General features: G+C 41.6%; 2 protein-coding genes across 8 annotated transcripts in view; one reads left to right on the top strand and one right to left on the bottom strand.

Moving 5' to 3' along the window:
• Nucleotides 1-22,514, top strand: part of furinb (furin (paired basic amino acid cleaving enzyme) b) — a 171,560-nt gene that overhangs the window by 3,736 nt on the left and 145,310 nt on the right. For 2 of the 7 annotated variants that reach the window (XM_086208316.1, XM_086208322.1), the window contains exons 2-5: nt 10,467-10,530; nt 10,669-10,777; nt 14,655-14,928; nt 15,215-17,396. The gene's annotated coding sequence lies outside the window, so the exon portion shown is untranslated. Of the gene's footprint in view, nt 1-5,293; nt 5,586-10,466; nt 10,531-10,668; nt 10,778-14,654; nt 14,929-15,214; nt 17,397-22,514 lie in introns of all 7 variants that reach the window. The other 5 variants (XM_086208321.1, XM_086208320.1, XM_086208318.1 and 2 more) reach the window with 5 other exon arrangements.
• On the bottom strand, nt 356-16,261 carry accs (1-aminocyclopropane-1-carboxylate synthase homolog (Arabidopsis)(non-functional)). Its single transcript, XM_086208315.1, has 15 exons — nt 15,040-16,261; nt 14,206-14,939; nt 14,074-14,133; nt 13,913-13,983; nt 13,740-13,809; nt 12,937-13,003; nt 7,881-7,978; nt 7,592-7,669; nt 7,384-7,484; nt 6,949-7,038; nt 6,181-6,226; nt 5,926-6,067; nt 5,541-5,683; nt 5,300-5,453; nt 356-2,713 (listed from the first exon to the last, which is right to left on the bottom strand). The coding sequence occupies exons 1-15, from the start codon at nt 15,677-15,679 to the stop codon at nt 2,295-2,297; spliced, it is 2,913 nt and encodes a 970-aa protein (XP_086064441.1). The 5' UTR covers nt 15,680-16,261; the 3' UTR covers nt 356-2,294.

The following is a 22,514-nucleotide window of genomic DNA, read 5'->3' as shown; positions in this document are numbered from 1 at the left end:
AATTTTTGGGCAGATTGGCTTAAAATAGAATTTTGTCAACGCTGAATAATCCACCAGTGGCTCTCATTACAACTGGGGCCATGGCAGATAACGCAGATTGGCACTTAAATCGTTGTTGGATAGACTGGAGGACAAATTCAAGTGCCAAATGGCAAGTTGCAGTCGGATAAATCCGTTGCTGATTACTTGACTCACCTGATAAAAGTCCAAGACAACATCAGTGGGATATATTGTCCAAAGCTGGATGCCAGTGATGGTAAGCCCATTGGAAGCATGTCTGAGAAATGGATTTATTCAAGGGCTGTTAAACAACAGTTAAAACAATAATTTGTGAGACAGAGACTACAGGATGTGGAGAAACTTGCTGTATATGTTGAAATAGTGATGAGACACAATGTAAAAGAGACACAGGAGGACATAAAACAGACTCTTGAGGGGTTGTATCAGAGGACGTTATGATGATTGATGCTTTCATTGGCCAGTTGGTACAAAACTAAAATGTCATCAGTTCTAACAGACTGAAGCGTAAGGAAAGCGGGTGTGCATTGTAAGGCAGGATATTGCACACATAAGAATGATGACTGGCTAGGAAAAAAAACCCTGAAAGTCACTGGCTCAATAGCTCTTGAGGAAAAAAAATTACAAAAAAATCTTCCTGGCACCAGGGTGCAGTTTCAATTCCAATAATTTCATGGGAAACCATAGGGGTGTTAAAAATAAGAACAGTGCTAGATGAACTCTGAAGACGTGAGATGATGAAGGGGGAAGCTTTGGAGAGAGGTTAAGCACTGTGGGCAGGAGTCATGCAGGGCAGGCTGGAGCAGAAGACAAACAAGGACAAGGGCAAGGCAGAAGCTAAACTGGTGAGAAAAGAAAGTCAGGCTGAGATTAATGCATACACAGCAAACTGAGTTTACTGTCTGGCAAGGGAGTTGAAATAGGACTGTTCACAAGTAGCACAGATGATTGGGTGACCGCCCCCAAAAGGGAAAGACCTGCTAGGCCAAAAACCCAGGACCACACCCCTATATTTGATGCTGCATTCCATTGCAAGTCTGAAGTCAGTAGTTCCAAGCTGGTATCTTGGACTTCAACCCTAAATGCATGCCAGTACATGTACACAAGAAAACGACGCGCACAGCAAGGTGGGGTTTCTATGGCAATTGTTACAAGGCAAGGCAAGGCAATTTCATTTGTATAGCCTGTTTTTACGAACAGTTTGTCTCAAAGGGCTTCACATGGCATCATAAAAACATACTCTGCCCTTAGACCCTCACATCAACTGAGGAAAAACTCCATAGAAAACCCTTTTAACAGGGAAAAATCTGAGAAACCTCAGGGTGAGCAACAGAGGAGGGATCCCTCACCCAGGACGGACAGACGTGCAGTAGATGTTGTTACAGAGAAGAAAACAGTTTACAGTACAAAATGTGGGAAACATGGGAATGTTAACAACACATGGGAATGTTAACAACAATGTTAACAATACCAGTAAAGAAGAGAAACGGCAAAAAGTAAGGTTAATTGTATTGGATCATTTTGTTCATTCAAATAACATAAAACAGCTGTGTTTAATGCCTGTAGTTAGCCATCACGCTTGTGATGTCAAGGCGTGCTTTTTTAGAGAAGTCATAAGAATCAATATCCACTCAAGTCAGAGTCAGTGCAAGGGTTAACATCATTGTCTGAGGCACTGTTTCAAGCTAACATTGTGAAACATCCTTGATGTACACCATATGAGGAGTGGAAATTTTGAAAAGATCTGCTGGCAGTAACACAGCAGTACATGCTGGAGCGCTCCCATACCTAATCCATGTACTGTTTTCTGTCAAGTTTCCTCTTTTGAGCAATCCTGCAAGTGGCGTGAAAATGAAATTTGGTGAATAAAACAAATTATGGTCAAATATTGATGTACGATTTCAAAATTTTATTCACATATAGGTCAAATACATTCTAATAAAAAGTGCAATGATCAAAATAGTAAAAAAAAAAAAAACACTTTAGTTCTTCAGAATTTTGACTAAAAAATGTCACTCATTTGGTTGATTTACATTTGGCATTTATTTTGAATTTCCGAATATAAATATCTTCAAACTACTGAAGCTTCATTCTAAAGCCTCAGTGCAGGTACAAATATGCTCACAGCTACTCGCCACTCCTCTAAAAAAGAGCATCATATCTAACTTTATGTCAGATGCCGGTCAAAAATTTTTATCTTGAACAAATGGAAGAAGAATTCCTATGTGCCACCTGCTGAAATTTGGCACCTCCATTTTAGCTTGTATATATTAAGTTCACTTTCTGGCTCTTTCCAACAGAGCTTTGAATACATCAAGAATCTCTGGGTCTTCCCCATCAGACAGCTCAGGAGTATTTTTTTCCAGCCAATCAGTAGCGCGAATTTGATGTCTGAGAGCTCCAATCAGAGAGTCCAGACTCTCTGCGGGCTTAGATGCTTGACAGTCAAGCAACACTAAGTCATCAGGGGCCAGTGAGTCTGTGTCTGGAACAGCTGGCCCCTTCTTTGTCAGAGGCTCAGATGACTTGCTTGGGGTTGAGTATGTCGAGTTTTCAGTTGCAGCATTGTCTAGGTCAGCACTGTCCTCTTTTACTGACTTCTTGTTCTCCTCACTGGTGTCACTGATGGAGGGTGAATCCCAGCTGGCACCTTTTAATTCCATTTCTTTCAAAGCTTCTCGAATTCGATTCAGTCCTGAAACAGAAAGATTACGACAACAAGTCAGTAACTGTTATCCAGTTGATACCGAGATTGAGAAACAAAGCAGGGAATGGCCAGGAATAATAAAACCACTGATCAATAAAATATTAGACAGAAATAGGCAAGTCCTGATCATCCATCCATCCATGGGGGGGGGGCGCTGGAGCCTATCCCAGCATCTACGGGCGAGAGGCGGGGTTCACCCTGGACAGGTCGCCAGTCCATCACAGGGCCAACATACAGAGAAAAACAACCATTCACACTCACAGTCATACCTATGGTCAATTTAGAGTATTCAATCAGCCTAGTCCCCCATTGCATGTCTTTGGATTGTGGGAGGAAGCCGGAGTACCAGAGAGAACCCACACAGGAACAGGGAGAAGTCCTGATCATGTCCCTCAATATTAAGAATCTGCTGAACACAAATTTAGATCTGGACATTAATTAACAGCTGTGGTCAGTGAAAACTGACCACTGAAAGAGGTTTGGTCAGGTGTAGGTTAACCAGTTTTACATATAAAGGGCGCATAAATCAGTTCCTCCAATGACAACCAGTAACAAGATATAAAAACCATGGTACAGTATTTTTCCTGCAATTTAAGGGGCATCATATTCAGACAGCAGCTGCACCAACAAAAGCAGATACACACACTGGGACGTGCAGCAGAACCATCACAAAAATGATCAGAACTAAACATTACAACATGGCATGATCTACTCATCACTTTTGAATTCCATCAAGAAAGACACTACACATTTGAAGCTCAATAGCATAACTTTAACTTTATACACACACACACACACACTATATATACAAATATATAAAACATCAACAAATCTAAAAAAAAATGCATTTATAAACTTTAACAGGACAGGGAGGGAGAATAGAAAAAAAATTCCCTTCCCTTAAATGTTAGTTGTTTTCAGCTGCTTTCATCAATGTGGGCAATAGAACTATTTTTAACATTTTTGAACATTGATCATTCCAAATACCATTGTCAACCTATAAACGCTATGATGCAGATTACTTGCTCTGACTCTAGAAATAATTTCATCATTATATTTCTTATCCTTCATTCTACAGATTCATGGTTCATGTAAGTATGATATTGTCACAGTCCCGTTTGGACTGTGTGGACATCTTTTAAGAGGGGCTAGGACATAGTATAGACATCATGGTTAACATTGATCTTGTGCTCCAAGTGAGACTTATTGTGCTTCTTGAGAGAGATTTCATGTGCTTCCCCAAGGACACTTCCTGCTCTAAAGTCCCTATTCTGACTGAGCCAAAGCACCCCTGACCCTGTTTCAGCTGGTTGGCAGACATCCCCTGAGGCTGTTTCAGTGGAGATTAGCTTTTTTTCTGCTGGGCCACAGCCATCCCCACTCTGTCTTGGTGAAGGCTGCAGCACTCCAAGCCATCTGAAGCTACATTGTAGACCTCCAAGATGCCAGGGCCCATCCTGCAGAAGCCATGTCCGGACAACGTTTTGGCTGGGCCACAGTCACCGAAGGACCTTTTCCGGTTATGTCACAGCATCTCCCGCATTAAAATTAAAATTGATTTCATTTCGCAATTCCTTCTAAATAAAAATTTAAAATTCTACTTTCAACATACAAAGCCCTAAACAATCAAGCACCCTCATGTCTGACAGAAATCATAGTTCCTTACTAACCGGCTAGGACCCTTCACTCCCAGGATGCAGGGTTACTTGTAGATCAGAGAGTCCACAAAAGTAGAATGGGAGCCAGAGCCTTCGGTCACCACACATCTCCCATGGAACAGTCGCAGTCCAGAATGCAGACATCCTCTCTACGTTTAAGAGTAGACTTAAGACCTTAATTTTTGATAAAGCTTATAGCTAGGCTTAGGCTAGCCCTTAGATGTGCTGCTGCAGGGTTAGACTGCTGGGGGATCTCCCATGATGCACTGGGCTTCTGTCTCCTTTCTGTCCTCCTGCACTCATACTTGTTACTAACTCAAATTCTTTCCCAGAGCTTTCCTGCTTTCCCACCACCCAAATCCAAGACTGATACTGTGGTTGGAGGAGACTACAGACCTGACGAGGCTCAACCTGACACTCTTAGCATCATTAGTAGTTTTCTTATTAATATACTCAATCCTATACTAACATTAACTGAAGTATTGTGTTTATATTGTATTTGGAGCACATAAATGCTCATAATATGCTGAAAATGATTGCTTAAGTAACCGGTACATGATATTATCAGTAGCTACTTTACGATTATTTCCTTTCTCTTTGTCTCTGTCCCTCTTTTTTTGTCTTTCCTTTATCCATCTGTGTCTTTGCCCCATTTTTCTTTCCATCCAACCAGTTAAAACAGATGGCCATTTCCTATCCAGCCTGGGTCTGCTTGCCTGTTAAAAGGAAGGTTTTTGTTGTTGCTGTCACAAGACGCGCTTGCTCATGGAGAATTGTTGGGTGTAAATTAATTGAAGGAGTGTGGGGCTAGACCTGCTCTACTTATAAAGTTTCATGAGATAACTTTTATGGTTATTTGGTTATTTTTACTATACAAATGAAACTGACTGGACTTGACTTTACTTGAAAGACTGACCAAGCTGCAGGCGGTGCTGTTGGTCTGCAAAGACAAAGCGAAACCAGCCCGGTGTGGAGCAGAAGAAGGCCTGACCACAGCTCAGCAACACCTTGTGTCGGAGGAAGCATCTCCACATATGCAACTCTTCTTCAAATGATGACTCCCGAAGATACTGCCAAATCAGACACAGAGGTGACACATTAAGCCAACAGCATCAAAAAAACTCAAGTCAGTCTCAGCATGACATCAATAGCATTACCTTCCTGAGGTCGGCCCAGACATACAGCGCTGCAGGCCTGTCCAGGTAGGGAATACCAAGACCCTGCAACTCTCCTGTCAGGTAGCAGTGAGCAGCTTTTAGCCTGTGTCTGTTCTCCGGCAAAAACTCGTCACTGATCCACCCTAGAATGTGATGGTGTGAAATGTCAATAGGCACGCGTAAATTAAGTGTTACAAGTCTTTGTGCTTCTGCTACATGACTGGCAGCTGAAAGAGGGGATATCTCAGAAGCAGGCGAAGACTATGTCTGATAACAGAAAAGCTTGCATACAAAATAATTGGCTTACATATTTCAACTCAATTTTAGGAAACCTAATGGCAAGTTGTTTTTTTTATTGATTAACATATGAGGCCTGGATGCATACCTCTGTCCTGAAGTAGCTGCGCTACCTGGTGCTGTGTGGTTCCAGGGACACCATGGAATGAGCCCAGCTGGGCAAGAGCATCAACTAGCTCTCTGTTCTCAGTATACAGAGTACCTATTCTAATTCCTGCCATTGCAAAGTCCTGGAAAGGACAAAATAAAGTAAATGAGTAAGTGCCCCTGAAGAAAAGCACGGTCTCCTGGTCTGGCAGCAGTGATATGACAGGCCTCTCATACCGAGCAGCAGCTCACGTACCTTGCTCACCCCCCACATTATATGTGTCCTCTGTGGGTCAGGCAAACTGAAATGAGTGCACATTGTTAGCAGTTAAAAGGTTGTATAAGTACAAAAAAACTCAGTGCTCACTGTATAGTCCACTGTATAGTAAGCTATCTGTTTTGTGGTGCTGTCTGGAGTTATTGTGGGGGGGCTGGAGTCTACTCCAGCTGCCTTTGGGTGAGAGGCGGGATACACCCTGTACAAGTCACCAGTCCATTGCACCAACACATATAGGTCAATTTAGAGTCTCCAATTAACCTAGTCCCCTCTTCCCTGTCTTTGGACTGTGTGAGGAAGCTGGAGAGAACCCATGGAGGCACAGGGGGAACATGCAAACTCCACAGAGAAAGACCCGTGTTCGAGCCGGGGCTCGAATCCAGAACCTTCTTGCTGTGAGAAAACAGTGCTAACCACTGTGCCGCCCATAGTCTGAACGATATAAAGTAATTATACTCTATATACTTAACTCAAACTATCCCACAATGCAGTGGGAAAAAAGTGTACTACAACGGCCACTAACTAGGCACTATATTCATCAACAACAGCCAACGGATGACCCATAAAATGTTATTTTCTGTATGCAGATAAGCACCCTATACAGCCATGGTCATAGATCTCCTTAGGTAATGACGATTAGTGAATAAGGGGGGGGGGATTTCTGACACACTAACTTTTTCCAACTGTAATTGTTATGACTAAGGGATTAAAAGAGTAACCACACACAAGAAATGGCTAATGAAGTACCTTTTCATGCTGAGGACACTGTAAAATTTGATGGATTCATCAAACACCGTCAGCATATAAACTTCATCAACAATGACATGGAGCTCATTCCTATAGAAACAACAGAAACAGTGTATTGAAATTAGTCAATGACAAAGACACTGCAATACAAAGTGGTTCTTCGAACACACCGTGTCCCTGTGAAAGTGCAGTGGTTTATAATTACAGTGACAGCATTTCAATGGAGATTATTGAAATTACATTACATTCTATGGAGAGAAATTAATCTGGCATTAGCATTTTAAAAAAATGTATGATGCAGGAAACATCCATTTCTGAATTTTCCAAATACAGGACACAGTTCTCATTAGGAGCTGTGTGCAAAAGTGATTGCAAAAGACACAAGACTACAGGCGAAGATTAGGGCACCTCAAGAGTTAAAAGAAGGGAACATACCTTTTAGCAAACTCTAAAAAGGCAATCATCTCCTTTGGGGAGTAGATCTCTGCAAGAGGGTTGTGGGGGTTCATAAGTATAACAGCTCGAATAATCACCCCCTGAAAAATATCACGAGACAATAATGCTGTAACATAAAAAAGCATCCAAGGTTTTGTTCTGAAAGTTTGTGGCATCAGGTTAAGAAAACAAATTAATGTATGAATACCTCTTGCTTGGCTTTTTTTAGACCTTCCTCTAGTTTGCCTACAGTAAGGTGGAAAGGCCGACTGTCTTTGCTGTCAGCCTATAAATAAATAAAAGGAAAAGTACTTTACGCCCAAAACTGACAACCTGTGATAAACAAAAAGGTCAAGGGCTAAATCCATAAATTATGCCATCATAAGCAATGTATAAGTCAAAATATCCACATATTGCAGAGATATGCAGTACAGAGGTCATTACGACTACAGGTAAACCATCATGACTACAAGTAAACCAGAGGGATGTATTCCTACCTCACAGTCAAGAGGAACATGAAACAATTTGACATCACTGTACAAATCCAGGTCCTCAGAGATAACACCGTAGAAAGGAGTTGGAATGAGGAGGGCATCTAAAATTGACATGCATCATACAGCATTTAAAAAACTATCATCACCTTGCAAAGAAACAAGCCAACCTTTTTTGAAAAATATGCATATCGTCCATCCTCCCCAGAGTCAAACAAGGATACCCTTCTTTCCTCTGTGCTGCATTAGGGAGCTGAGATCCACAGAGACTGGCTGATGGCTAGAGCACAATGAATGGTTATGGATACCCTTTGTCAAAATTCATCCAATAAATTTTATCCAAAACTAGATTTGCCTGCATTATTATAATCAAGTTTGATTATAACATTATGCTCATTTATGATATAACAATTTGAAACATTTTCAAGTAAGACACATAATCCAAAAAGCTTTACTGACTGGGCCCAGTAATTTGACACAGCACCTAAAAATCCCCATTATAGCTGCAGTCAACAGAACAAAACCTTTAGCAATGCTAGAAGAGTGTCTGCTACTCCTAATCATGGCTGACCTTACAAGACAAATTGAACAGGATGACTTCCTGAAATGGCAGGATTGGATTGGCCATCTGGAGAGCGATCAAGCCTTTTGGGACAATAATGAATCAGCCCGTAAAACAGTTAGATCGGCCCATTGTTGTTTTTTTTCCTCCAGAGAGATTAATTAACTCCTCCCTCTTTTTAATTGTTCTTTGTCAAACCAGTGTATACTACTTGTAATAAGTAGGCGTGAGGAGAGTGGTCAGAAGTGCAGGTTGAGCAGCATCACGTCTCACTGAAAAACCAATCCAGCTTCCAAAATACTTACAGAAAAGAAAGAAATCACTAGATAGAGAAATGACAGCAGTGCATGTCCTGAAATCATTTTCAAAAAAGAAAGATGGATTTGTTCATTAATGGTAGACATTCATCATTTTGGCCATAGAAAAATGACAAGTTAACTTTCCTTATGTTGCTAAAATCCCAGTGGAAAAAAATGGTGTATATATTGGACTCTTTCATTTGACTTAGCATCAATGCACACAAACTTTAAGCAGCCTAGTTATGCTAAATCAATTGTCCCTGGTGCCTGTAGTGCGAAGTCTCACAGATGCAGCTTTATATTCACGCCCTGTGTGAGGGATCCCTCCTCTGTTGCTCACCCTGAGGTTTCTCAGATTTTTCCCTTTCCCCTGGCTATACAAATAAAATTGCCTTGCCTTGCCCTGTCTTCCCAACGAATGAAGTTCCATCCATCCACTTTCTATACCGCTTATCTAGTAAGGTTCGTGGGGGGGGCGGGCTATCCCAGCTGACATTGGGCGAGAGGCAGGGTACACCCTGGACAGGTTGCCAGTTTGTCGCAGGGCCATCAGGAGCAATTAGGGGTTCAGTATCTTGCTCCTGATGGCCCTGCGACAAGGGTACTTTGACATGGTCACTGGGGGAAATGAGGATCAAACCAGTGACCCTTTGGTTGCCAGAGGGCCAATCTATCTCTGAGCCATGCCGCCACCTGGTGCATGAAGTTAATACATGCAAATAAAACAGTGGTAAATGTAATTTTGGGTGTTTTTATTTGAGACGCTATTACAAATCCTGCACTAGGTGAGAGCAGAAATTAGCATCAAGATTGCTGACAAACATGCACTATAACAAACAGCATCAGATTAGCATCAATCTGGTCAACATACAACAGATAAAACCATTCATCAACACAAACAGATTCAACATTTGTATCTAAAATTTAGAAAAAAAATCTATTATGCACTAGGCGGCACAGTGGTGCAGTGGTTAGCACTGTTGCCTCAAAGCAAGAAGGAAGGTTCCGGGTTCGAGCCCCAGCTGGGGCACAGGATCTTTCTGTGTGGAGTTTGCATGTTCTCCCTGTTACCGGGTACTCCGGCTTCCTCCCACAGTCCAAAGACATGCATATGGAGACGAGGTTCTAAATTGGCTGTGTGTATGAATGAGAGTGTGAAATGTTGTCTGTCTGTATGTGGACTGGCGACCTGTCCAGGGTGTACCCCACCTCTCACCCGAAAGCCGCTGGGATAGGCTCCAGCCCCCCCACGACCCTTAACAGGATAAGTGGAAGAAAATGGATGGATGGATGCATGGGGTTATCGTCTTACTTTCTTCATGAACGCATTGTGTGGCCTGTTGACTTGTGTGACTGCCCCTACTGAAACAGCTGCATACTGGGGCTGCCCCAAATGCTGCCTGACCAAAAATAAACTAACATTCTTATAATGACAAATTAAGAGGGATTATATGATTGGAATAGGGCGAAATTATGACAGGCAAACCCAGAATAATATGGCTTTTATGGAAACAAAATGAATTCCCAAGTGTACTATAGAAAAACCTTAAATTGTATCTTTTAAAAAAAGCTTTTTTCAGATTTGTTCTATATAAATTGCCCTTGTTTTAACTATTATTGATCCTGCTCTTTTAAAATCTTTACCTTAATTATGCTAATTTGACTCAGTAGATTGTTGTAATTTAATGTGCATTACAAATAAATGTATTATTATTATTATTATTATCACAGTCCTAGGACCAGACTGACTGTCCATAACAGCTGGCAACTGAATAAGACTCGTCATCGCACATAGGTAAGTTTTGTCCACCACATGTGCCTCAACGGACCAGACACATCCATCGACACTTGCATACAGATGGTTGACCATACACATGGGTCAGTAAGCTTTTGGCATCTGAAGATTAATGATCATTACAACTCTGTTTTGAAGGAGGCCGTCTGTGTGTGGCCAACACTTCAGGACAATTTGAACAGACATTAAGAGGAACTGTGACCAGAGGTGGTCCACCGTCATTTGATGATGATGCCACCATCTTATGGTGAGTAATTCTAGAAGGTAGGACACTTGTAGCGGGGAGGTATCCCATAGCCCCATCAACAACAAGTATGGCATCACAGGATCTGGATCTGCAGTACCTGACAACACATATCCCAGGTAGTGGGCATTAAGGATGCCTTCCACTTCATTTAAGAGTGTGAGTAGAATATCCTCTTTAAGAGACTAACAACAATTACCACTGTAGGGGCTGTCTTGACTTACTGTATTTTACACTTTCAGGCACCACTTTAGTGGAGAGCTGTCAGTGAATTAAAGTGGAACTTGCTCTATTTCTTTTAGAACGTCTCCTGCAACTGCAGCACCATTTCAGTGAACACTTCTTTTAATTCCCATTCTTCACCTTGGAAGTTCAATACCTGATCTCAAAGAATCTCATAGGGGGTGCCTCTCTGAGCGATGAACCACCTAAAGGCTAAGAAAAATGCATCTGTATCAAGGCTTCTAAGAAAATCTGGGTAGAGGTGAGATATTTCTAACTGCACTGCTGGATATTGATAGTGTATGGAAATAGTTGAGACCTTTTGAAAAGAACGTAGGCTTGAGGAGCTGGAGAAAGGCTGGAGGCAGGTCTGTCATAACTGGAACCACTGGCTTCACTTTCCACTTCCTGCACTCAGTGCAAATCTTCATAATACTTGATGCCCTTCCTTCCACGCAAGACTCAATATTGATGCCTGATCCCTGCTAAGAGATTATTGTGCCCTGGGTTGAGTAGGCATGAATCCATGTCTATATTTAGGAGCGTCATCACTGCACTGTTAGGACCGGGAACTATTGGGTGGATGTTAGTCAGACAAGTGGTGTCCATACGACAGGAAAGTCCATTGATGCATATAAGACTCATCATGGAATGCATCACTTGCAAGATAAAAATGAGCCTGCTGCTTGAGACACTACATCTTCTTGGGGAAGCAGTTTGCTAGGCTGGTCTTCAGCAGGAGAACTTCTACATTATGTATGAAGGGCTGGGGTATGGAGGGGTCAGCCGCTGCCCCATGGAGGAACTTCTGAGTGGCTTTGACCAGATCTATCCAGCTAATTGTGTCACATGTTGTTTGAGGTGAGGAGGTTGTCTGTGTGAGAGTGCAGAAAATACTTTGCTTGAGCTCAGTGGTGTCATCCGGCTCTATGGAGGTAGGACGTGATGGTCCTTGTCTTGTTCATCACAGAGGAACGATGGACCTTGAATGCACCGATTCTGCACCCCCAACTCAGCCAAGGTCTTGTGGCAGGTATGATTTTGGCCTCGACTGGATTATTCGGCATATTCCCTTACCGGAGGTGTGCAGGGCTGTAAAATTCTGGATCTCACAAAGTCTCGTTCCAATGAAAACGTTAAACTTGTAAGACCTTCATGCCATCCAGGTTAAGACTGTGGTGGAATCAGTCATGAAAAAGGTTATGATGACCTCTCAAGGGAAAAAGGAGGACAGCAGTACTCAAGTCACACAGAGCTCTAGCCATGGCATTGATTGCTGGTGTTAGAGCAACCTGTGAACTTGCCATCAGAAATGCTACAGAAACTGTGCCATCAAACTTTGTTGTTTGGTAAGCTACTGAGCCACACGCATGTTTGGAGACATCATAGCAGATGTGCGTAGTGTAATCTGTGGTTTCAATGGAAGCCTCCAGTAATGCATGACCTCATGGTAAGGATGTACTAATCAGCTGGAGAGTTCACCTTTCCAGTTGTACCAGGCATACAGGACATCAGGAGGGAGATTTGGCATGCTAACTCCTCTTCTTTGCCCCCAGTTTCTAGACAAGCATCTTTGGTTGGGTCAAATAGGCAAATAGTTATGTTGCCTAAAATTCTGGTGTATTCTATCAAGACTGATTAATTAAAATTTAATGGCTATATGAAAACGTATTTGCCTCGGAACGTTTGCTTATCTAATTTTGTCAAGCACATTAGGTCAGTAAATACCCTAAAAATGATCTGTTTGTAGCTCATTGACAAAAATCAAATATTGTTTAAAATGAGGCCCTGCTTGCTGTAAAAATTCAACTATTATGCGTAGTTTTTTTTAACCCACATGTCTGTTATATCATGTAAGCCCCTGAGACACAGACACAAACACACACACACACACACACACACACACACACGTACTGATGTGTTTGTCAATGTGCACCTACCTTTAGGATCACAAATTACAGCAGCAATGCATGAGAAGAGTGAACCACATCCGTTCATCACCACAACCTGAACAAATACACACATCTGCTGTGTTCAGAATGACTCAATTGTAGCACAAAGGCAGGCCTGTTAAACATGTGAAAAATACATCCAGTTAATAGAGGCATGTTTTGTTTTTTGTTTGTTTTTTTAAATAACTGATAAATGGCAGAATTTGGTAACTCAATATTGAATTTATCAAAGACAGTAGATATGGTGCAGCAATGGTATTTTGACAAACATTTGTCCTTTAGCAAATATTGCACATCCTTCCATTTGGTAATTGCTCAAGGCCATATTTCGTAAAAAATGTATAAAATATTCAGCCCAACTACATAATATAGTCTCACAAAATGTCAATACTCCATTGAAAAACTGTGTTTAATAAAGATCATAATGTGACTTCTTAGATGATTTCTTTTGTTCAGTGTTAGAGTTTGTAACATGACCCTTTAATCATGAATTGTTTATCTATTAACAATGAATGTTAACAATTATTCCCACGCACATTGCAGTCATGTCATTATCTTGCTACTTGGGTAACATAAGTGTCACCAACTTTTCTGTTGGCTTTGGTTATACTTCAAAAAAAATTGTGCACATCCTCTTAACTATTGTAGAGCTATATTATGGGAATCTACAGGTCAATCAGATAACAATGCATCTACATACACAACTTTTTTTCTCTTTTCTGCTTTAAATCAACATGTCATGTGTATTATTGCTTTTTTTGATTGCTTCGATTGCAGTTATGTCCACTCACATTGTCAGCTTTCAGTGGGTTTGGAGAACAGCAATAATGAGTCAGGAACTTTGCAACCTCCTCTCTCAGGCTGAAAGAGAGAAAAGGGGAAAGGGATAAAGTTTGATGAACGTATACCTTAAAAGATAACAATTGTGCTTCACATTCAGATGACTACAAAAGTTCTCTCTTACAATGCCTGTCCCCTCCAGTCCCCATACTGTAGCAGTAGCGGGTCAATATGTAGCATGTCAGACTGGGTGAGCTAGCAGGAAAAAAAAAATCAAATACTGTATGGTGGTAGAATTGTGATCTAATACTCAGTCAATAATATTAACGATTAATATAATCCTACCCGCTTATGAAGAAGATCATAACAAAGTTTGTTCTCACTGGTGCCCATATTGATGACACCCTAGGACGGAGAAAAAATGTTACTACATGAGAGCAGTTAGACAGTTGTGCTGGTTTTTAATGACACACTCACATCAGGGTTGTCTGTCTCATGGTATCTGTCCATTCTAAACTGGGCATAGCCCTCCTGCAGGATGCCTTGGTGCTGTCTGATAGTGTTACCTCGTAAAGACAGGTACACGCTATGGCCAGGATGTTCTGTTGCTGAACCACTCTCAGACATGTTGCTGGCTTTAACAGATGCAGGGAGCTTGGACTTTATTATGTTCTTAGAGGGGACAGCCTGAGGACCATCTGGAGGTGGCTGAGGGGAAGATGGTGAGATGGAAGGGGCAGCTGTAGTGAGTGAAGCTGACAGGTGAGCTCGGGGTGAGACGGATAGGTCAGTCTGAGTTGTTGCAGTAGTTGGAACACCCTGTCTAACAGCGACCAAAGCCCCTGTCAGCATGCTGAACAGTCGCAACTCATGCTGGCGCTCCTTTTCTGCTCTTCTCTCTTCTCGCTGTTCCCTCCGCTCATCAGCCTGCAACTCCTTCTCCAGCCGAGCCTCCTCCAGGGAGAGGAGGCGGTTTTCAGCTGACTGCTGCCAAATGAGGAAGTTGGCCAGGGCTTTATCCAGACGCCCCTGACTGCCACATCTAGCACTTCCATGGCCGCATGTCATTTTGCCAGCCCGACGACGCTTCCTCTGTCTGACAGCAGCCGAGGGATGAGAACCTGACCGAGTGGTAGGCTCAGGGGTGTCAAGTGGCACAGGACCACTACCAGACTGAGTGGCAGAGCCAGGGATGTTCAGGTCAGTAAAACCTGGGGACATGAGATGGAAATGAAACAAAAGTTTGCAGCCACTATCATCTTAAGTCGTCAGATAATATTAATAGATGCACTTGTTAATTGGATAAACAACCTGAAGGTGATATCTGTGCATTTGTTGAGCTCTCTCCTTGACACAGAGTGTCTTCTGGTCCCAGTAAAGACTGCCCATCAGTTTCCTGATCATCCCCAGACCCATAGTACATCTCTGGAGGTGCAACACCAGAGTTTAGGACGCCTTCCTCAACATCTTCACATTTTATGTCCAGGGGATCCCCAGTTTTAGGAGGTTGACCAAACAGAAACCCCCCTGTTGAAGCTGGACCAAATGACCCCGCTGAGACCCCCTGCAGGTATGCCTCACCTCCACCTTGACTCTGGAACAGCTGGTGAGCTATGACAGCTCCACCCAAGGATGAGTATGTGATAGCCGGCCGGTTCGCCAATACCCTGTCCATCACATCATAGAACTTCCAGGATCTCATTTTATGATTTTCTTTTATGCGCCGATACTCCAACTTCATCTTCTTTATCTTTTCCCTGCACTGGTCACCCGTACGGTAGATTCCCTTTTCCCGCAGAATGTGAGCAATGCGGTCAAACACGCGCTGGTTGCGCAGTGAGCTCTCAAGTTCGATCTGAACGGACTCGTCGGACCACAGCTGGAGCAGTTCTACTATCTCAGGGTCCGTCCAATTACTGCCGCGCTCATGCCTCCTTCCGCGGGAGTCCATCTCCGAAGTTACGGGATGTAGCCCGTGACGCACAAAGAAATGGGCAGCCTTAAGTACCCCAACTTGTAACACAAGAGAAACGGTGACTTCGTGTTAGGAGTTCACATGTTTTCTTATAATCCGTACGCCAGTACCAGAACATGTATATCTTCTCCTCTCACCGTTAAAGTGGCCTAGAGCTCCAGACACAAGTAACTGTGATTCTGCCACTCAGACGTGACATAAACACTACACATTTCAATATCACGGGTCGCTAACGCCTTTTATACTGAATTGTAATTGATACGATTTGTGCAAGCACGCAAAAATATCACATTCATTCTTGACTGCAAATCTGCCATAACTTGATGAAAAGGGGAACTCGCGTATCTAAAAATTCTACATCCGGGTTGACGGCACATGCGTGCTCTCCTTATTCCGGGATAACTTTGGTCCGTGTTAACCCGAAGCTGCTCAAAGCATGCTGTATTTCACCTATGCCAGGCTGTGGCGGGGTAGTCACTGGGAAGCGAGTCAAAAGGCACTGTGTTACAGCCCCATCTACCGTGCGACGTTTCATTCGTGCGTTTATATTCAATAGAGTTAGTTGAACACAAGATGGCGGTCACACACAGCCAGTATTCAGGACACCGTGGGTGAGTGTGTTTTATGCACAGTTCTGCCCCGTTTCCAGTGTGTAACAATGAAATAGTGGTGGCAGTGGTAAAGGACAACTCTTAAGACTTTAAATGAGTATAGCAACGATATGCTTATTTATACATTAATTTTAGTGACTCACTGTCTGATCACACACATCCTTGTCCACATGTATATTTTTTGCCTGTACAATACGATTTTACAATCTCGCCCTCTACCACAAGGAAATTAATCTCCTTCGCTAAGCAGGTTTCGATAACTGTGCTGCGAATAAAATGTTGTTTAAGGTCACTTCTAGGGCGATGTTACTCTTCACATCGTCTTTTGTAAAACACTATGCCGCCTCTCGCAGCAATGACGGTGCCTTAAATCAAACACCCCCTCGCAGACCAAAAATGACGTATTTCCTCGACAAAGGCGTTTGAGGAAGGTTTGTCCTGAAACGCTACAATACATGGCCATGTCACCCTACTGCCGCTGTATCACTGTATTTGCTCTTATAGTGTGAAAAATTGAAGGAAAATGTAGACAACGGTTTTGCAAACGTTGAAAACGATTAACCGACGTCGTTAAAGAAATCTCTCAGAACGACAGATGAAGTTAACTGAGGATGAGGTTGACATTTTCGTGACGGATGATCTGGTGCCGTTAGGTGGAATAACACCACGCAATAATTCGACATTTCTGTAGAATGGGGATTGGTGGATAGCACTTTTATTTTTCAGATGGCAACGTTACAGTTTTGGGTTAAGCCTTGTGTTTAAGTTGAATGGCAAACAGCGGGAGAAAACGGATTCCTTGCCCGGAGGGAGAAGGAGAAGATGATGAGGAGGAGGCATGACGTCTTGGTCCTTGTTGGCATCTGATTTGAACGGTAACCGTTATTACTAATTTATCTGTAACCAAGAGTTAAATGTGTTTCAGATGGGGAGGAGAACCGTGCTGGAGTACGTGGGAACCAGTTATTTGGGCTAAGAGTCTAGGCTGTATTACCATATGGTCTGTTAGCTGCATAGTCAACCTTCATCATTTTCTCCAATCAGGTGCCTTCCCTAGGCTGGAGACCCGACATCTCACACAGGTAGACTTTTTTTATCCTTGGAGACATCAGTTAGTTATGATCCGCTGATAAGATACTTAACATGTTTATTATTATTGTAATTATTTGTGTAGTCTGTTGAAAAAGACTGAAAATTCAATGATTTAAATTAAAATGCACCTTTGTCATTCACATTCATATAGCTTCTTTTTCTCACCCTGACTGCCTTGAAGACTATAAAGTCCTCCTTTAAAATCTTTGTGTGTATTAGGTGGGAATTGCTTAAGAAGATTTTGGTTAGTTCTGGTTCAAAACAAGAGAAAGTGTTTAAACCTGGCTGCATGCTTCCTTACAATGGCATCAGCCTCCTCCAAGAAAATTAAAGTGTGGTCTGCTAAAACCAGTAATCTGGTGAATAAGTTTAAACATTGAGTAGTCAAACTTATTCTGTGTTTTTCTGTTAGTTATTATACCTTTTTTGTAACATTCATTGGCACTTATTCAATGGGGAAGTCAAGGTCACCATCTATTGAGCTGCAGCATCCGATATCCCTCTCAGTCAAATAATGCTACTGAACTACATTCCTGTATAAAACACATTTTTGTTTTGGTTGGCCTACATCTCCTGCAAAATAGAGATATAAGATCACAGCCATTCCAAGTTTGGTTAGCTATTATTGCCAGAGGGAGTTGGACTAATTTTTTTTTTGTCACATGCCTTGTGCATCATTGGTATCAGCAGATGTTAGTCATATATCAGTAGCACTTTCATGGCTGATATTTTTATCCATCCAGTTTTGATAAACCCTGTGCTTCTGTATTCATCATCAATTATTAGCAAACAATAAATATATGATTTATGGGCTTTTCCAAATGTACATTTTTATGCACTGAAAAGTGGATATAAACATAAACTTTGACTGACTTTGAAAATTAGTTTTCAAATTTTCTTCTTTTTTTCCCAAATAATTGAAAAATCCCAAAACATTTATTTATTGTTGTTTCCTCATCATTAATGATCAACAAGGAAGAAGAGACCTGAGCAGAACGGGACTAATACTGGTTTATTAATTTAAAAATATATCAGTATCCCTTACTGATGTCATGTCTATATGATCATGTGTTGCTTATTTTTTAGTATGTACAAAATGTGAATATCACATGAACTTCTTGTTGTGGCTGCAGATAATCCATCCCAAGTGCAGGGATTTGATAATTGTTCTGATGTGAGTTCTTAGAAATATTTTAAGAAACAAATTATAGAAAAGCTGTTGGTGTGAAAACTATTGGAAGATAATGATATCAACAAGTCTATCATGATCAATTTGGAAGTTTGGCACTAGGTATATTGTTCAGATTCCGATGACGGTTAAGAATTGGGTTGGGTCTCTCAGCTGGATGTTCCCTTTTTCTGGACAGATTGTTGGTAGTGAACATTTGATCAGGATTGTCCATCTCCATAGCTCATAGACACAGGGAGCCTAGATAGATCAGTCTGTAGCGGTACTCAGTCACAGTGCTCCCACTCCTGTCACAGTCTATCATTGATGATTGCTGTAAAGCTCACTTCCAGCTGTGTTCTAGTGTCAAGACTGAGCACAATACAGTGCCTTTGGTTGTACAATCACACTTTGACTCTCAGCAATTTTCCCCTCTCAGGAGAGGATCATTGGCTGTCAGTGGCACTCCACAGATGCTGCAGTTCTCCCTTGTGCTGTGATTTTCTTTGAGAGGGCAGCCCAGAGCACACAGTGGGCGTTAATGGCCAGTAGCATCCCGAAATAGAGCTGAAGTGCTGCATGTGGTCTGTCACAGCTTTATGTGCTTGTCATTACCTGTTCATCCCATCCAAAGTAGATATGACAATCAGCCATATAATGTTTATTGGATCTCTCCAGTGGGAAAAATAACAGAAAGTTAACAAATGTTTGTTGGGTGCATTTGAGAAAAACCTCGTGGTGCAGTTTGGACATATCTTCAATAGAGTTCCCATGCTCATTGGGTGTTTGGGGTCTCTGCTCTCCATAACCCTTCACCTAGGCAACCCAACCGAGGGTGATCAGCCCCCAGTTTGTGTCCAAGCAGCGTGCTACTCCATGCGTCTCCCCTCTTGATCCACAGGCACCTTGAGGCTTTCTTGGCAGCCTCACTGATGTTTCTGTTGGCTGTTCTCTCCGGCAACCCTCTGATTCCAAGAGTAAACACAGTTTGCAGGGCAGATACTGTCAGACAAAGCTTTTTTTTTCTACCGGCATGGCTTTTTAAGAGTTAGACCTAGTACTGTGCTAGAGTGCTAAAGACTGGGCAGGATGTGATTTTAAGTTCTTATTTTAGTTTCCAATGATGACAAAAATAAGATGATCAAGCTGAAATAGTACAGTGTTAGCATGACAGGAGGACAACTTTTGGTCAACAAAAAACATAAAAAACTTATTCATCTATTTTGAAAACTTAAAATGGGTTAGAGGCATAGGTGTGGGAAGGGAGGTGCTACGGGTGCTGCAGCCCCCCTCATTGCATCAGCCCCCTTGTACTAAGAAATGTGAAATAAAAAATACATGGACATGAAAATATATAAAAGTGTAACATGCTACTGTGTTGATATGAGATTAAAATGATGGGCAGTGTATAAGCTATAAACTTATAAATTATTTAAATATTTTGTTGATAAAAGACTAGCTTAGTACTCAGGAAGTGCTTTGCTGCTTTCATCACCTTATACTCTAAGTGACTTCCAGTGTCCCTTGTTATTCAATGGCTACTGTTTTTTTGGTTTACCTGAAGCCTGCCTTTGTTCATGTTGATGTTGAGTTTGACTTGTGACTCTAGTCTCTCATTTTACATGATTGATGATTGAAATGCACAGCGTTGAGCGTATTGAGTGTTGAAGCTACGGAGAACATGAGAATTTGACTTTTTCAATCTGTGATTCTTTTCATTAAATTTCTCAACTGATGGCAGCTGGTGATGACATTGTAGGCCAACAATATTATGTTGAAAACGCCAGCCACAATCCACAATATAATGACGTCACATATATTCCAACTCAGCCCTCAGCCCCCTTGAATGAAATCACTTCCAGTGCGCCTGGTTAGAGGCATGTTTGTGTGAAATAATTGGGATCTTTATGTTGAACAATAATAATTATGATTATTTCCCAGTGTTTAGCAGCCCTAATTTTGATAGAGTGGATCATGTTAAGTTCAGTGGCAAAAACAAAAACATCAGTATAGTTGTTATGTGTTTCCATGGCTGTCCTCTGTGACATGGCTTGTCACAGAGGCTGGTAAGCCCACCATTATTGTAAGAGCATGCTTGTGAATGAATAAGTAACCTTTACTGCTTTGAATGAATAAAGGGAAAAAGCTGCTGAATTAATACAAAATGGCACTGAAATGAATCCATTGAACATTTTTCTTAATGCTAGTGTCTGTCGTTGATATTTACTGCTATTGTATTATTGCCCAGATGCAGTTCTAACAGTCCCTCATGACTTCTTGGTGAAACCAGGGCTGGTCCTGATCATGTCATCCGTGATCAAGGTTGTCATTAGGGATCCTGCACATGATAAGAATTTTTCATATAATCAATATCATGTTGCTACTCAAGCTAGAGTGTTGTTATATTATATTATTATATCTTAGTACCTAGTTGTTATTCTCTAAATTCTGAACGGAGATCTATAACCCACCCTCCAACCCCCATTCTCTTGTGTCTATATTCCTTCCTCCCCCAGCCTCTTGTTGTGACAGCAGACCCCCACCTCTTATTTGTGACACCAGCATAGCACCTAATGAGCTCAGGAGACTTGCTCGACAGGACAAATGACAGCCCCTGGTCCTGTTTCTGCCACCTCATCTGCTGCGCCCTATCACACCCACTCAAAAATGTATCTGTGAAGCTACAGATATATTCACTGAGCTTCTCCTTTTTGAGTAGTTAACATGTGACTCCTCTGAAGCTGGAAGATAATTGTCGGGGTCAATTAAGAGCAAGGCTGTCATCAATGTTGCTAACTTGGAAAAGTTTGCCTGATTAAGGGTAGGGCTTCCCAATTTTGTAAAAGCATCAAATTGTGATGATTTGGATAGATAGCGCCCTTGCAATTTGAGTTGCATCAATAGGGGAAATGTTAACTTTCACATCATTATTCTAATTTTCTTTAAAAAAAAAACAACCATCAAAACGCTAATTGTGTAATTTTTGTGGAGATCTGTAGCAAAAGATGTTTGCTTACATCTGAAGAATATGACTTGTAAGCAGAAAGACCCCGTGCTCAAGCCGGGGCTCCAACTGGAACCTTCTTTCTGTGAGGCCACAGTGCTAACCACTGTACCACCAACATGAATCCAAACAGTGGCAAATTAAAATGGATGTGTTTTCGAATATTTTACTTATTATAAAATACATATTTGACATCGAGAAGTTTGACATGGTCCAAGCAGATAGTAAAAGGCTGGGTACTGTCTCAGTAAAACAAATACAAGATCCTTTCTGGATGAAGCCATCTTGAAATATGTTGCAGTTGAGAAGTGAATGTCACATTTCCACACTCTTGGTGGTATAGCTTCATTGTATGTGATGCCGTGTGTTACCAGTACAGTCGTGTACAATGGACAATCAGAGAAAAAGCATCTGCCACAGTTAATTGCTAAATTTAACAACCTGCTAATTGGACTGCACTGTGTTTACAGAAATTTATTTCACCTCAATTCCCTATGATGAGTGAGGGGTCACTTTCATACAGTAAAACAGTGTGCTCTGCTACAGGGTTGTCTTATCCCACAGAAAACACAGGCTGCTCTTGGCTAACACTTGAAGTGAATTATGGTTTGGTTTTGGCTTTTCAGGGTAGCTACTGGTAAGGTTTACCTGTTTTGGTTGGAACTCAACATAGCCTCCTGCTTAATAATACACAGACATCATCAGTATGGGCAATATTAATACTTATTGGCTTATATATGCTGTATTTTAAATCACTTCGCCCGTACAGCTTACTTTTGTTCTTGGACGTTTGAGAAAATAAAGAATTTTTTTTAACCCTTATTGTTTGAAAATGAAATTTAAAAAAGAACAAAATATCCCTTTAAAACATAAAAGAGTACCTTAAATGAAAATATCTATCCCTCAACAAGTGATTCATTCACCTGAGAAAAGATA

Source organism: Aulostomus chinensis, chromosome 7 (genome assembly GCF_037954235.1).
Source record: "Aulostomus chinensis isolate RoL2024-O1b breed Wild chromosome 7, RoL_Achi_v1.0, whole genome shotgun sequence".
Taxonomy (NCBI): Eukaryota; Metazoa; Chordata; class Actinopteri; order Syngnathiformes; family Aulostomidae; genus Aulostomus; species Aulostomus chinensis.
Note: the sequence above shows the minus strand (reverse complement) of the source record. Positions and strands in the feature narration are given on the sequence as shown.